This window comes from Dunckerocampus dactyliophorus, chromosome 3, assembly GCF_027744805.1.
Source record: "Dunckerocampus dactyliophorus isolate RoL2022-P2 chromosome 3, RoL_Ddac_1.1, whole genome shotgun sequence".
In the NCBI taxonomy this organism is placed as follows: Eukaryota; Metazoa; Chordata; class Actinopteri; order Syngnathiformes; family Syngnathidae; genus Dunckerocampus; species Dunckerocampus dactyliophorus.
Genome location: NC_072821.1, coordinates 3,091,685 through 3,109,083, shown reverse-complemented (window position 1 = coordinate 3,109,083; position 17,399 = coordinate 3,091,685). Strand labels below are relative to the sequence as shown.

The 17,399-nt window shown below is 43.7% G+C and overlaps 1 protein-coding gene across 2 annotated transcripts; it reads left to right on the top strand.

The window, feature by feature from the left end:
* Positions 1 to 1,621: 1,621 nt before the first annotated feature.
* sall1a (spalt-like transcription factor 1a) lies at positions 1,622 to 12,986 on the top strand. 2 transcript variants are annotated; one of them, XM_054771637.1, is made up of 3 exons: positions 1,622 to 2,381; positions 7,618 to 10,955; positions 12,039 to 12,986. In XM_054771637.1, the coding sequence occupies exons 1-3, from the start codon at positions 2,309 to 2,311 to the stop codon at positions 12,477 to 12,479; spliced, it is 3,852 nt and encodes a 1,283-aa protein (XP_054627612.1). In that variant the 5' UTR covers positions 1,622 to 2,308; the 3' UTR covers positions 12,480 to 12,986. The 2 variants fall into 2 exon arrangements, with proteins under 2 accessions (XP_054627612.1, XP_054627613.1); XM_054771638.1 differs by lacking the exon at positions 1,622 to 2,381 and adding an exon at positions 4,109 to 4,191.
* The last annotated feature ends 4,413 nt before the right edge of the window (positions 12,987 to 17,399 follow it).

Here is a 17,399-nt window from a genome sequence, read left to right as displayed (position 1 = left end):
GTTCATGGTGTTATATTTGTAAATAAACTGTTATTCTGATGTTTATGTTGTGGTATGGTTGTTTAGATATTTGAGCTGTCACAAAAGCAAAATATGTTTGTGTCAAAGTGAAAGTTATGCTTGAAATGTATCTTTTCACAAAAAGCTGTTCTTCTCCCTTTTTTAGTAGGGAACTGATATTTTCCTGGAACTTACTTATGTTCTACTGCTGATTACTACAGAACGGAAAAAGATAGAAACAAACTTTTTTTTTCTGGTGAAAGACGAAATTCTAATCTTTCTTTTGGTAGGTTCCATGCTTATGTAGCAATAGAACACAACATTCTGTGTGCCTTGAAAAATCAGTCAAAATGGTCTAAAATGGCCGGTCGTGAAGTGGTTGTCTTTTGAAAAATGGCTGGGATTGAATGCGTTAAGACTGGTGACACAAACAATGTCAATACGTAACTGTAACCGGATGCAAACAAGTCTTTTACACTAACTAGTGTAAAGGGATCCATATATCAGCATTATCGATACATCAGTGAAAATCTTTGCCCGGTGTTTCATTCTTATTATAAGCATGATCACCAAATTAAAGGCAAAATCAATCTACAATCTTGAAAAATATCAAGTAAAAAGTATAAGTATCAGCAATACTGGCCCCCGTATGCATAAATGCCATGTCATGCATTTGCACATAAGGGATATTTTCCGGAATATAAGGGAAATTCCCCCTCCGCCACCAACAAACCATGATGCAAAGAAAATTCTCCGACCCCCGGTGGGGGGGCGACTGCCCACTACCCATTACCCACTGCGCACTGCCAATACACTGCACCATTGTTCTCGTAGATTGCTGTCGCTCGCTGCTGTGTGGGTAACTGTTTATATACTACATTACCCAGAAGGCTTTGCACTGTAGCCCGGGAAAAAGGAGTGTTGACGGAGATGTGCTTGTATTTACTGGTGGAAGGCATGCAGCTGTGTCAAAGTAGTTACTAAACATCACTCCCTGAGAAGAGTCGGGTTGAGAGCTCGGGCTTTTAGCTCAATGCCCAGCGCTGTCGACTCTCATTCGGTGGACTCAAGCCATGAGCGTGCGCAGGAGAGGACCAGTTTTGTTAGACAGTAAAAGAAAAGATTTATTGATATTCTTCAATTTTTAATTTGGTTCATTAAATATTGTTAAAGTGTTCGCAAAATAGTGTGTTGGTACATTTATTTTTGGTTTGCCTAAATCTTTGTCCAAGTGTTTTATTCTAACTGTAATCATGATCAACGAATTAAAAGCAAAAATCTCAAACTCATTAATTCATTATCAACAAGTATCGATATCGGCGATACTGGCCCTGTATTTACTTGATATTTCTATACCAAAATTGGCAGTATCACAGCGAATTGCAGCACAAAGGGTTACACGCAAACTAGCCAGATGAAAAAGGTGGAGGAGGAAAGGTTTTATGTACTTTATGGTCATCCTGTGGAGTAAAAAAAAGTTTGTTCGAGAGAGAAGAGGAGAGAGAGCATAAGTAGGCGGAGACGGAGGCGTGTCCAAGCCTGGTGACTGAACAGCTCTCCAACCAATCATGTCGCGTGTGGGCGGAGCTTAGCGGTTGTCCCACTGCCGCACTGGGCCCTCTGGAAAAGTTTGTTTATTCGCTGTGTGCGGCGTGCGACGGCAACGTGTTCCCGTCTAAAAAGCACCTTTTAACTACCCAAAACCTGACCTGGACGGAACCGAAGCGGTGGATTTTTGCACTTGGAGGTGGACAACGATCGCCGTCGTCATCTGAAAGGTGCCACTTTTGTACGGACTACAAAATCTGGTCAAGAGGAGGAGAAAGTTCGGCAACATTTGAAAAAAAACGAGAGCGCTTCATCATATGGACTTGACAAGCCTCCGTAGAAGGGAGAGGAGTTTGGGAAGCTCCACGAGAGGAGTCATTTTTTGGGGTGGGAGGCTTGAAGAAGAAGAAGACCCCCCCCCTCCCCTCCCTCCATCTCTTCTTCTCCAGCAAAAGCAAATCAGGAGCTAATTGATTAAAGAGGCTTCATTTGAATAGGAGGGGGGCTGGCGAGGTGCCAATCGCCTTTCAAAGAAGCCCCCCCCCCCTCCCATCTTTATCCTCCTCCATCATCACCCCTCCCTCCCTGTATGATTAATCGCAAGGCATTATTGATAATCATAACGTGGCACATGCGCGTTGGATGGGCTCGATGTGCGTAAAAATTTGAGGCCCCCCACTCATTTTTTTTTTTTGGTTTACTTGCTTCCTCCTCTTCCTCTTCTTCTTCTTCTTCCTCGCTCGCCCATGTGCCAGCCAGCATGTCGCGGAGGAAACAAGCCAAGCCGCAACACTTCCAGTCCGACCCTCAGCTGCCCGGAGCCGGCCACAATGGTGAGTCCCGCTCCCGCCAGCCTCCACCTTTCACCTCAACACAAATACTTCATTTTCAGTCCAAATATTCCGTTTTTATTTTGTAATAATTAAAAAAATGTACTCTATCAATCGGCTTCATCCCCAATGCCATCAACTTTACTAGATAATTATTATAATAATTAACTTTTCTATTATTTTTCGCATTTGAAGGACTTCATTAGGCTCCATTGTAAAGAATTTTCATGGACGAATACACGTATTCTACTTTAACTCGCCTGTTTTAAAACTTTTCCAACTTTTAACACACGCGTTTACCTCGGACCACCCTGCCCGTCCAATAATAGGCCAAACACACACGTTCCAAAGTGTGCAAACCTCCCTTTTTACGCTTGCTTGTAGTGCAAATGCCCTTACATTTCTATTAGGGAATTAATGAGATGCGCAATTTGAGGTTAAACGAAGTGAGCACATAAACGAAACAAGGCTGATACGTTGTTGTTCATCATATATGATAAAGTCTTACTCATAGTGAGTCACACGCTCAGACATCATAAAATAAATTGTGGTTGACTCAACAAAAACGGGGAGACAAAAAAGAGAAATAGGGTTGTACAGTACAGTCATTTGTGACATAATCACAAGTAATGAATAATTCGGTGTCAAATGTAGTATTAAATCGCTTGAAGTGAGAAATTAATCAACTCCGAGATGGGAAAGGGAATTTTTAGGTGAATTCACAAAGGAGATTTCCGTTGTAATTCATTGCATCGTGATGCAAATGTAAATAAAAGTGGCGTTTAAAGTGGGGTAAAGGGGATGGGAGGCGTGTAACAAGCAGGGCACCAAAACAAAGTTCATTGTTGACCGTCTATTATTACTATTATTATTATTATTATTATTATTATTATTATTATATTTTTAATAGCATTTAACGTCCTAAGTTGTAGTGATGTCATTAAAATGACATTGCAATGGCAACAAAGGGAATAAAGGACAGTTGGAAGAAAATATGTGAATTAATACTGATCATCGTAAATAATATAAACATCTGCACGTGTAGATGTACTTTAAATGCATTGCAATGATGATTATCTTAGGCTGATTGAAATATTAAATGCAACCTAAATGACTTTTATTTCAGCCAGCATGAAGTTCTGCACGGAATCAACTTTTACAAATATTTGTGTCACTGGAAGGTGCACATTTTCTTTCATCATGTCAACGTGGACAAATATGTCCTGTATATAAAAATGGTGGTTATTTTTGATAATGCTGGTTTTTCGGGAGCAAAAATAGTAAAAAGCCTTGTGTTGTAGAGTGTGTGTGCGTGCGTGTGTGTGTGTGAAGATTGTGTCGAGCTGTTTTAACCTTTGCCAGTGCCCCCCTCGTGTGTGTAGGGGGGCTGACCAGGGTTCAGGGCCCAGTGAGATCCACTTGTGTTCGCCATTGACCCGCCTGGTCAGCCCTGCATGCGGCCCGAGCGAGGCCTTGACACTTGTTTTTTATCCCTTGTATGAAGTGAATGAATGAGTGAGGCCCTTATCAATATTTAGGCCCTATCAGAGTGGGCCCCCCTGGAGGGGAAATTGGCAAGGGCAGCCCCCACTCTGCTTTTTTTTTTTTGGTGCAAACAGAGAGTGTTTGTCATTTGCTTGGGGTGTAGCCCTACTACCCCCCACCCCCACCCCAAAAGCTTTAAGCATGTATGTTAGCAGACTACAGCTTGCTTAGTGTCGTCCTGGCCGGACCGAGGTGGTTTTGACTGGACCCCCCTTTATCTGGTGTGGTGTGGGAAGTTTTGTGGACCCCTCCCTACCAAAAACACAATGTAGGACCTTTTCTATACCTCAAAATCTTCTTCTTTTTTTTAAACTAATCTTCACTTCAGTCCATCTTTTGCATCTCTTGTGTTCTTTTTACGCTAGTTTTTCTACACCACGCCATCCTGACACTGCAGCTTGGCTTGATCTTAATTTTAATTCTTAACTTAATCCCTGCTATTTTGGGAATTAAGCCTAATGCTAGCATCTGTGCTATTCCGCCGTGCCTGTCGATGTGAAGCTTCCATTTGTTTAAATAAAGTTAAATACGTGCACACACACACACTTTGATAGGAAGGCCAAAATGGCTCAAAATGTTAAGCTTTCAAAAGCGTGAACAAGGCGGTTGTGCATGTTCATTTTTATCTTTAAATGTTTCATTTTTGCTCTGTTTATTTTTCAAGACCCTGCAAAATAAGTGTCCTATCAGGAGTGTTGTAAAAATGTAGAATTTATTTATTTATTCAAATTTAAACAGAATGTGCTTTTTAAAAAAAGAAAGAAAGAAAGAAGGAAAGAAAACATCAGTTACATGTCTGGAATTGCACATATTAATTTAAATAGATTTTTTTTAATTAACACTTTTTTCCATTTTCTTTGAAGACACTGCAAGAAAAGTTAGAAAAGTTGGTGACATTTAGACAATTTAGACATTTTGTGCCCTTTTGTTTTTTTTAAAGAAGGATACACTTTTTGAATCCACCTTTTAATTTATAGGTGTTAACAAATTAATTACGTTTCTTGTTTTGCTGTGTATTTTTTACCTTTCTTTGAAGACACTGTCAAAAAAAAAAGTTGTAATTGTCGATAGACATTTTGTACCCTTTAAAATAATCAAATACATTTCTTGAATTGCATATTTTAATTTATATTTCTTTTAAATTAATTCTATGTATAATTTAATTGTGCTTTTATGTTTTATATGATTTTTTTTATATTATAGTTAAATATTGACATCTTTATATTGGAAATTAATTGGAGTAATTTCATGTAGTAATTAAACATTTACTTGAGTTCAAGTAAAGAAAAGGATGCATTTATTTAATTAAGTGAAGCAAATTGCAGCTTTTTCCCGCCTTTCTGTGTTGTAGCGCGCACACACATACACACACACACACACACACACACACACACACAAACTTCCTTTCCTTCTTCTTGAAATTTCTCACCCTTTTTTAGTAGCTCATTTATTAGTGCATGAGTAAAATCATTGAATCCTTGCACATTTCGTACATTTCTCCCCAAAATGAACTGTCAGTGGTGGGTGTTGTGTGTGTGTGTGTTTATTTTTTCTCCAAAAAGTGTGAGATTTAGCATGAAAAGTTATCATGTGTTTGCATAGTTGGCAAGTGTGGGGGCCAGGGAGGCAGGGTGGGGTTACTGTCATGGCAACTTTGCTGCTGTCTGATGTCTCGGTGCAGGGAAACACTGACGGGGAAGATAATCCTTGAATTAAACTGAATCTGCTTTGGAAGTGAAGTGAGGGGGCAGGATAGGGAGGGGGGCTGCGGCCTGGGGATGAGCTCGGGCCCGGGTCATGCAGCGCCAAGCCGGGTGGACCATTCCACCCAGTCCCCCGTCCCCGCCGCTCCCATGCTGCGTGAACAATGGGGAGGCATCCTGTCTCTCTCTGTGGGGCAGGGCTGCACTTCTGCAAGGGTTTCATTTGCAAATGAATTCTTGGCCCTGATGAAAGTGTTGAGAATGGGGCAAGGAGAGGAGGGTGTGGGGGGCAGTCACAATGAAAGGGATTCATAGAGAAATGCAATTTGTAAATCAACTTGTATGTTAAACAGAGAGATTTGAGAGGGACAAAAGAGGGCGAAGAAAGAGGAAAGTCTGCAGCGCCTCCAGGGAGGATCTTTGTTTTGTCCTGTTTATTAAAATGCACCAAATTTAACATCTGAAAGGTGCTCATGGGCTTTGCGAGATCCTGAAACCACTTATTTTTGCAAGTTTGTCCTGTTTTCTGACCTGTTTTTAGAGTCCACGAGTGTCAAACTTGTTTTCATTGTGGGCCACATAGCAGAGCTGTGTAACCATATAAATCAGGGGTGTCCGAAGAGCAGCCCGGGGGGGGTATTTGCAACCTACAGCTCATTGTTTTATTGTCTGTAAGTAATATTGGAAAGTTAAAATGACTGTAATATATGTTGTCTTTCTGGTGTCTGCTTTATATATTTGGACCTACATTGGATTGTTTTAGTGTGTTTGATAAAGTTTACATTTTTCTGCATGTGGCCCTCATTGACAATTGCTCCCTTTTTTTTGTTTTTACCAACAAACTGATGGACAACTTTTGAAAGCACAAGTCAAGGTGACAAGCAGACATTCAAGTATGAAACTATCGCACCATTTGGATTAAAAGGGGATTATCTTGTTGTAATATTGAGCTCAGAAGCGCCGCGATTGCCTGCGGCACATTTTATTCTGTCAAACTTGATAGAACACAGACATCAAGCAACAAAGATGAAGGGATTGTTTGTTTATTATTTAACACGTCAAACACATGAAGAGAACAAACTACCAGTTGGTGCGATTAAATAAGATGTGTTTCTCCCTCCTCCTTTGTTGAATTACGTAAGCATGTGATGTTCCTCACTTGTTCAGCGTGTCAGAAACACATCATTTCCAGGCTTTCGCAGGCCACATCAAATTATGTGTCGGGTCGGGTCGGGTCTGGCCCCCGGGCCTTGAGTTTGACACCTATGTTGTAGACTCTCCAGTCTTAATCATTCATCTGACACACACACACAACACACACACAACACACACACAACACACACACGTCTCGTGATTTCTCAGCATTTTTACCGGTCAACGTAATTCAATCATTCCTCCCTCCGAGACAATTTTAATATCATTAACGTGTTGTCCTGTTTTCCTCGTTATGTGCGAGCCGCGCATAACTGGTCTCTCGTTCAAGTGGACACAAATGAGTTTAGCGCTGTCGTCCAACATGACCGGGCTGAAAATGAGCAAAGGTGACAGCAAATTGAAAGTCTAATAAGTCCTTCAAATGCTTGATTTGCGCCCGAGTGGACAAGCGGACTTTGAACGTAAAGGAAATCGATGGCCTTTTATGAAATTTCATTAAAGGGCCCCCCCGCACACACGTCCCTTCTATATTTTGATGGATTATCTGGAGAAAATGATGAGCTCTGCTTCGGCTGATGTACGTCTTCAAAGATCACTTTTTAAGCGATATTTGAGTAGTTCTCATTGATTTTGTTTCCCCTCTTATCTGTTTCCGAGGCACTGAATCAGGCCCTCTCTCAGCTTATTGTTGCCTTTCGATCCTTGCCTTTTTTGTGAGCACATCAAGGGGATAAGTGTAAAACTGATTAAGTTAAGATTAGCAACAATGGAATTTTATGAGATAAAGCTGCCACATCACTAATCCTCTGTTTCCTCTTTTTTTTTTTTTCTTGCAGGGGACGCAGAACTTTGCTCAGAGGACCCCCCCTGCAAGGAGTCCGACGCCCATGTCTGCAGCAGATGTTGCGCCGAGTTCTTTGAACTATTGGACCTGGAGGAGCACCAGAAGAATTGCACTAAGAATCAGTTAGTACTGATCGTGAATGAAAATCCGGTCTCCCCCGCCGGAACGTTCTCGCCGGGGTCTCCCCCTCACAATCCCGATGACCAGATGAATGACACAGCTAATAACACTGATCAAACAGAGTGCGGCGACCTTTTAGAGCCCAGCGCTCTGGAAAAAGAGGAATCCATGGATGTGGATGTTTCCGGAATGAGCAGCGGTCACGAAGAGGAAGGCAGCCAGACGGAGAGCGGCAGCCCCAGCAACACAATGGGCAGCCTCAGTGGCAGGGCCACCTCTGGTCCTGCAGTTGGTACTTCAGCTATTTCTGCCCCTCTTCCTCAGCTCACAAACCTGGCCGAGCTGGGGAACTTCTCCATGATCAACAGTAATGTCATCATTGAAAACCTGCAGAGCACCAAAGTGGCTGTGGCCCAGTTCTCCCAGGAGGCACGCACCTCTGGGGGGCCCAGGGTGGCAGTGCCCGCCCTAATGGAGCAGCTCCTAGCCCTGCAGCAGCAGCAGATCCACCAGCTGCAGCTCATAGAGCAGATCCGTCACCAGATATTGCGCCTGGCCTCTCAATCCCCAGAAATGCAGGTGCCCCCGACCTTGGCTCCAGGCACAATAGGGCCCACCGCCAGCCCGCTGGCCACCCTCAGCTCCCATCTCTCCCAACAGCTGGCTGCAGCCGCAGGCCTAGCACAGAACCTGGCGAGTCAGTCGGCCAGTATTAGCAGCCTAAAGCAGCTTGCCGCTGCAGCACAGCTACCTCAGTCCAACCAGAGCAGCAGTGAGACATCTCAGAGCATTAGCACCCTGGGGCCATCAACAGGCAATGCCCAGCCCCCTGAGAAGAGGCCCAGTCACGTGACTAACTCCACTCTAGCAAAGTCATCCACGCCAGCTTTCGCAATTGGTAGCTTGTTAAGCTCGGCGGTGAATCCCCTTCTACCTCAGCCCCCGCCTGGAAACCCCATGTTCTCCAGCTCGCTGCCAAGCGTTGGCACCACTGTGGAGGACCTGAACTCTTTAGCATCTCTGGCGCAGCAGAGGAAAAGCAAGCCACCCAACGTCACGTCATTTGAAAGCAAGAGCAGCTCGGAAGAGGCCTTCTTCAAGCATAAGTGCAGGTTTTGTGGCAAGGTGTTTGGCAGCGACAGTGCCTTGCAAATCCATCTGCGCTCTCACACCGGCGAGAGGCCGTACAAGTGTAACATCTGTGGAAACCGCTTCTCCACCCGTGGTAACCTGAAGGTGCACTTCCAGCGTCATAAAGAGAAATACCCGCACATCCAGATGAACCCATACCCCGTTCCCGAGCATTTAGACAACATCCCGACCAGCACTGGCATTCCCTATGGCATGTCCATGCCACCCGAGAAGCCGGTCACCAGCTGGCTGGATAGCAAGCCTGTTTTGCCCACTCTGACTTCCTCTGTTGGCATGCTGCTGCCACCAACCATGCCTAGCCTGCCCCATTTCATCAAAAAGGAAGATCACTCAATAGCCATAACTAACCTTCCTGTTCCTACTACAAAAAGTGACTCAGGTGCTTCTGAGCCTCTCGCTAAAAACAGTGGAGCGTCCGAAGAGGGTGAAGGTGCAACTCTGCCTACCTCAAATGGAAAAACTGACGAAGGCAGCCATTCCTCGGGCTTCGTGACGAGTGTGAGCTCGGCCCCGGAGAGCACCGCTGAGTACACAACGTCCAACAGCCCACCCATGATGACCAACCCACTCATGCCTTTGATGTCTGAGTTCAAGGCGAAATTCCCCTTTGGAGGCATTTTGGATCCCCTCCAGGGGTCCGAGACCTCCAAGCTGCAGCAGCTCGTGGAGAACATCGACAGGAAGGTGACAGACCCGAATGAATGCGTCATCTGCCATCGGGTGCTGAGCTGTCAGAGTGCGCTGAAGATGCACTATCGCACTCACACAGGGGAGAGGCCCTTTAAATGCAAAATCTGTGGCAGGGCCTTTACCACCAAGGGAAACCTAAAGACCCACTACAGCGTCCATAGGGCCATGCCTCCTCTGCGAGTCCAGCACTCTTGCCCCATATGTCAAAAGAAGTTCACAAATGCCGTGGTCCTACAGCAGCATATCCGCATGCACATGGGCGGACAGATCCCCAACAACCCCCTGCCGGACAATTACCCAGAATCCATGGTCTCTGATACGGGCTCATTTGATGAGAGAAACTTTGATGATCTTGACAACTTTTCTGATGACAACATGGAAGGGATGGAGGAGGGCCCAGATAGCAGCGTGCCAGACACACCCAAGTCGGCGGACGCTTCCCAAGACAGCCTGTGTAACTCCCCAGCTGCCCTGGACATGCAGGAAGGACAAGAAAATGTCCACAGCAATGACATGGAGGAGCTGCGAGTCAGCCAAATCAAGGCTAATGGCTTAGCGGAGGGGGATTGCCTCACCAATGACTCCTCGTCTCTTGGAGGGGATGTTGAAAGCCAAAGCGCTGGAAGCCCAGCTGTGTCCGAATCTACCTCCTCCATGCAGGCGCCGTCCCCCACTAGCATGCAGCCACAGCCTCGCAAATCCCCCAGCCTGGAAGAAAGGCATCACAGGGCACTGGAGCACAGCAGCATCTTACACCCTCACCCCTCCAACGTTGGAGCCCTAGACCTGACATCCGTCAATCCCTCAAAGGACCCCATGGGCATGATTTTCCCCTTCCGCGAGCGTAGCACCACCAAGAACACATCCTGTGACATTTGCGGGAAGACCTTTGCATGTCAGAGTGCCTTGGACATTCACTATCGAAGCCATACCAAAGAGCGACCATTTATTTGCACGGCCTGTAACAGGGGATTCTCCACCAAGGGCAACCTCAAGCAGCACATGCTCACCCATCAAATGCGAGACCTGCCCTCACAGCTCTTTGAGCCCTCTAACACCAGCCTGTCCTCCAGTCCCACACCCTCCCTCCTGTCTGTGGGCTCCCTGGGCAAGCCCGAGGTCAACGGCTTCCTGCACAGCCTCCACCCGGAGAGCAAGGACGGCCTGGTCACGTCGTCTGCATCCACATCCCCAGTGCTGTCGGCCGCTCCACCCCGCCGGACGCCCAAGCAGCACTTCTGCAACACATGCGGCAAGTGCTTCTCCTCATCCAGCGCCCTGCAGATCCACGAGCGGACGCACACCGGCGAGAAGCCCTTCGCCTGCAGCATCTGCGGCCGTGCTTTCACCACCAAAGGAAACCTCAAGGTATGCACCAAATGATCCCCGTGCTGTGTACTTTTAATGCATGCAAAATAATAAAAGAGGGACAATTTAGAACACAATAGCCTCTTTTGCACAGAGATCTCGCACAGTTAGAGCATCTAGGCCGCATGTCTATTTTAGAGAAAGTCAACCCTTTTCACACAACAGTCAGATAATTAGATGCGTGCCAATGTCTGGTGTGACGGTTAAAGTGCTTGTCATAGACGGTGAAATTTACTTTCAACACAACAGGGTAGGAACATTGAGTGTATGGCGTTAAACCTGACACTCCGGACCCCGCACTGCGGAATACCCTTAAACGCAGGTGGAGTCCTCCCTCTGTTACAGCTTTGATACTACGTCAGAAGGCGGAAAACAATTCCGTGTTGGTGCCTTTTATACAGAATAGCGACACAAAAAAGGGGGTAAGAGGGTCAAGATATGGGTTCAAGACTTAAACTTGAATGGGAATTTGGGGATATTTTTAAAACCTCTTGCACTGACACCCCGTGCGCTAACTCTGGCACCAGAGTTGTATACTCTGTGTCTGCGTCTAAAGCCGATGCCAAAAAGCCGGGGCATGAACGTGAGGTTTCTAACTACTCCTGTCCTGTTGTGTTGAACGCGATTGTCATTATGTCACTACATCACACCAGACACTGATGCAGCCAGTTATCTGTTTGGCTGATGCTGAGTGAAAAGCATCATTTCTGTATAAAAGGCACGGGTGGATACATGCACAGATCGCCTGTAAGGGCTGTGATGCAGCTATTTTGCGTGATTTCTGTGTGAAAGAGGCTCTCAAAAGGACAAGAAATGCCAATTGCAGTGAAAGTGGACATTATAATTTTACAGAGAACCCTCAAGTCCAGCGTGAGACGGGCATATTAGGGATTAGATGAAGCAGCGCATAGCACTCTTCCCAAAATAAGATGTTTACGCCACACGCAGCTAACCGCTTTGCTCCATGCAGGGTGTGAAGCTATTTTAATTTGCGGCCCGGCATTATTATTATTTTTTCCATTGCATCATCTCATGTGCAGCTCTCAAGTTTGTAAACTAATTTGCATTCCTGCTCTGTGTTAGGTCCACATGGGCACGCACATGTGGAACAGCGCCCCAGCCAGACGCGGCCGCAGGCTCTCCGTGGACGGCCCCATGGCCTTCCTGGGCACCAACCCTGTCAAGTTCCCGGAGATTTTCCAGAAGGATATGTCCTCCAGGGTGGGCAGCGGTGACCCAGCAAGTTTCTGGAACCAGTACGCCGCCGCTTTCTCCAACGGCCTGGCCATGAAGACCAATGAGATCTCTGTGATCCAGAACGGAGGCCTGCCACCCATGTCGGGCGGCGTGGGCAACGGGGGCAGCTCCCCCATCGGCGGCCTGACGGGCAGCCTGGACAAACTGCACAGCGCTGAGCCCAATGCCGCCTTGGCGGGCATGGAGAAGATGGCCAACACTGAGAACGGCGCCCATTTCAGGTTCACGCGCTTCATGGAGGACAATAAAGAAATCGTCACTAATTAAAATGACGAGAAAACAGAACAGGTTTTTTTTTTTTTTTTTTTTTTGAAGACCAGTGGCTTCTTTTTGTTTTTTGTACAATGTACATGTTATAGTTTCCAGGAGCTTATTTATTAGTGACTATAACCGTGCTTGAGACGCAGTGGAAGCATTAACAGTTCTAAAAAGAAAACAAACAAAACAAACAGGATGGGTACAGCGTGTGTGTGCTTCTTCTTCTTCTAAAGATGTGTAGTACTATGAGGTAGGCATTAAGTTATTTCCTCGTCCTGTAGTAGCTATAACCCTATGATGTCTTCTATGTGATGCATTGTAAGATGCTGTAAATAATGTACACTGATCTTCTCCCAGATGGTGTGTTCACTTCCCCTCCTCTACTAGACGTGCTCCGCTCGCTTACATTTTATTTAAGGACGACAAAACATGGACCATTTAGTGTTTCTTGATACTTTTTGTTGTATTTTTTTTTCATTGTTGTTGTTTACTTCCATACTCCCTCCCACCCCTCCCTCAGACTTTCTTGTTTAATTGTTGTTTTTTTTTCTCCACCGGGTTTCCACAGTGCTGCTAATGTCCCGGCATCGTTGCGTTCAAGCCCTCTGGCGACCACAAAAAGATGATGTACATATATATCTCGCAAAGACGAAGAGGAGTCCAGCGGCCAGGGGGATTTACGAAAAGGATAGTGTTTTTATAAATATAATAAATATAAATATATTGGGTTTGACAACCTGTTGGGACTGTTACATGCACTTTCTTGGAAAGTTGGAAGATCTTCTATATGGGTCCAGTTTCTCTACACTTTACTAACAACTAAAATACTGTAATTCTTTACTCTAATAATCAAATACATCAGTTTTCCAAAAGAAACAATGTGTGCATTTGTGTGTGTTTGTGTGCTTTAATGCTTTAATCCCCCTCCTCTGTTTAATAGTGTTCAAAATTATTGTCTTTACATTTAAATATAACACATATATATATATATATATATATATATATACAGTATATATAGTACAGGCCAAATGTTTGGACCCAACACAACTGCTGGGCCCAACCCCATCAATAAGGCAAGAAATTCCACTCAGTAAACCTGCCAAGGCACACCTGTGACGTGAGAGCATTTCAGGTGACTCCCTCATGAAGCTCACTGAGAGAACAGCAAAGGTTTGCAGCTATCAAAAAAAAAGTATAAGACCTAAATATAATAGAAGACATATTTAGAGTTATTTCACAGCCTTTTGTTAAGTGCAGAATTCCACACGTTTTCGTTCATAGTTTTGATGCCTTCAGTGAGAATCTACAATGTAAAAGTCATGAAAATACAGAAAATGTGGTGTATCCAAACTCTTGGCCCGTACAGTATATACATATATATATATATGTAAAATTAGATTAAATTAGATTAAAAAATATGTCGTGAGCGAGAAAATGATATGTATATTTTTACTATATCTTTAAATATCTCAAAATGTACATTTACTGCATTTTTGCATAATTTCTATTTCTATTTCTTGAAAAAAGTTGGTACCGTATATTGCATTTTATATATTTAAATACATATTTCAAATAGATATCGCAAATAAAATGTCAAATTAAAATGATGCAAATAATCTTCAAATATTTGTCTTTATTCTTGAAAAACGCATGATTCACAAACTTTAAAAAATGTATAATAAGTAATCATTTATGCTGTCAAAAGAACTTAACACGCCTTTGGTAGGAATAACTTTATCCTGTTTAAGAATTAAGGTAGCATTTCCCCCTCATTTTTCCAGCCTTCCTTTCCACGTAAAGCCATTTAAAATAAAGTTGTCAAAACGGTGGCATGATCCGGATTAAAAAGGCGTTTTGTCTCTCGTCTTTTTATTTTTTTTTGTCGCCATTGAAAAAGGACGTTTGGCCCCTTTTGTATTCCATGTCATTGAACACAGTGTCGCCGCACGCCGCGATATAGAGGCTCACGCGCAGCATGCGAGTTGCGTTCACGTCCGTCCGTCCTTGCAAATGCGATAATTCTTGTGCGTTTATATAGACAGGATGCCGAAATGTCACTTTAGTAGTTTATTTATTTATTTATTTATTTTTTGAGTCAGTTTTTGTTCCTCAGAATTCTCGTTCACTGAAAAAACTACAAGGAAAAATAAAGCGTGATTCCTTTGTAAGCAAGTGTGACGATGCTGGTTAACATTAAAATGCGCTTTCTGTTATGATCGTTCTTGATAATAATACAAATATTTTTATTGCGTTCGTTGTTTTTAAAATAATCCCATTATTTATTTTTTGCTTTCACAATTGTTTCCCGCATTTTTAAACAATATTTTAGCTGCCTATTAGTACAATAACTGTTCATCACATGCAGCACTTTGTACCCTTTTACAATCTTTACGAACTGAATTAATAAATGATGCAAAAAAGGCCCCAACAATCGACAAATACAATAGTTCACGTTATTATTAATAATATATTTCTTACAGGCATATTATAATGTATCCATGCATGCTGTAATATTCATGCCAAAATATTGCTATTGATGATATGATTAATGATAATCATAAAATATTGTACATGTCCGTCAATGGCCTTCTGGCTCAGCTGGTGATATGTAAAAGTATCAAACATACTGATATTCATGCACATTTAAAGTGGATGCAATGCATATGTGTAAGTGTGTAGGTGACTATTATTACAATGAATGTCATTCTTATTATCTGTAATAATATGATATATTTCTATAATTATGGTTATATTCAATGCTTTTTACAAAAGTACAGAATTATGTCATTATTAATTGATATGTATTTATTATTAATATATGTATTACCTATTATGTTATGGTATTCAACCTATATAATAGAATGAAACATCAGCATTAGCGTAACATTAACAGTAGGGTTTACATGTAAAGGTCTTGTATGACAAATGGAGAGTCTAAAGTGTTACAGTGTGCTTGAAAGGCTGCACGCTGAGTCATTTTGCATGGGGGACGCACACACAAATACAAGCATGCAACAAGCCTCAGTGTGAGCAGAACCAGCACTAAACACACTGCCGGGCCGGGCCTCCTCCTCCTTCCGCTCCATGCTGGCTTCTCTTCGTGTTCTTCTCTGTGTGTCCAGCCAGGCGTGGATCGATGGAGTCGTGCACTGTTACAGAAACACTCTCACAATCTCAGGTGGCAAAGAATGTGTGTGTTCCGTGGATCTCTTCCAGCGTGGCGACACAGGGAGAGACGGGCACGAATGCTGAAACACAATCGCTGCAGTTTGTTTCATGCTCCATGCAGACTGTCTACACTTGCAGACACACACATTTGTCATGCGGGTTCTTGTTTCTGGCCTCGTCGTCGCTAAATTGCTTGTAGGCCACTTTTATTTGTGATTTTATGGGCCTACTGCAAAACACATGACAAAGATCCTCTATATGACAGGAGCAATCTGCTGTTTTTAAGGCCCTATTGCAAAAATGCTTGTCAAAGAGAGCGGTCATGTCTTTAACTCATTCAATCAAAGCCATTTTTCAAAATTCAACCCCTTCAGTCGCGGCCATTTTAGACGATTGTGACTGATTTTTCAAGGCACAGAGAATATTGTGTTCTACGGCTATAAAAGCATGGAACCTACCAAAAGAAAGATTAGACTCTCGTCTGTCATCAGAAAAAAAGTTTGTTTCTACTTTTTTCCGTTCTGTAGTAATCAGCAGTAGAACATAGGTAAGTTTCAGGAAAATATCAGTTCCCAACAAAAAAAAAACAAGAAAAACAGCTTTTTTGAAAAGATTAATTTCAAGCATAACTTTCACTTTGACACATTTTTTTTGCTTTTGTGACAGCTCAAATATCTAAACAACTATACCACAACATAAACAACACAAAAAGGGTTGTTTTACATCAAAATAACAATTTATTTACAAATATAACATCATCAACTATTTACAATTTTTACATTCGTAACCGAACTGTGTGTGCGCGCGTGTGCGCGCGTGTGCATGCGTTAAAATGTCCCTACAATGCGTAACCTTGTGCACGCCACACTCCTCCACACTCTCTCACTTCCTACTTGCTGTCGAGCCCTCGAATACATGCAAAACATCCATGTTGAGCTCTTATCAAACGCGCTTCTGCCACCTTGTGGCCGTTTTTGCATGAACCTGTTCTCATTAAAGGTGACGGTGTGGAGGTGGTTCACGCCTACAAATACCTGGGAGTGCATCTGGATGATAAACTGGACTGGACCGCCAACATCGATGCTCAGTGCAGGAAAGGGCAGAGCCGTCTGTACTTCCTCAGAAGGCTGGCGTCCTTCAACGTATGCAAGAAGCTCTACCAGACTGTGGTAGCTAGCGCCCTCCTGTATGTAGCAGTGTGATGGGGGAGCAGCCTCAAGAAGAAGGACGCCACACGCCTGGACAAACTGGTGAGGAAGGCAGGCTCTGTCATTGGCGCTGAGCTGGACAGCCTGACATCCGTGGCAGAGCAAAGGACACTGAGGAGGCTCCTTTCCATCGTCATCCAACCAGCATCATCCAACACACAGCATCATCTCCTGACAGAGGAGCAGTTTCAGCGGCAGATTACTATCACTGCCCTGCTCCACCGAAAGGCTAAGCGGATCATTCCTCCCTCACGCCATGCGGCTTTTCAACACAACAGAGGGGAAGCGGTAAAAACACACGCAGGACTGGACTTCCTGGATTAAATTACGATGGTCTCATTTTTCTTGTCTGTCATGTTTTCATGTCATGTTTGTTTTATGTTATTTTGTGATTTAAGTGATTAAGTTTGTTCTGCAGAGCTGCTGGAAATGTGAATGAATGAATTTCTCTTGGAGATCAATAAAGTATCCATCCATGAAAAGTCACCTCCTTTATTGTGCACTTGCGTCATCCCCTCGTTTTGCCTCACACCAAAAAAACGTAAAGGACGTG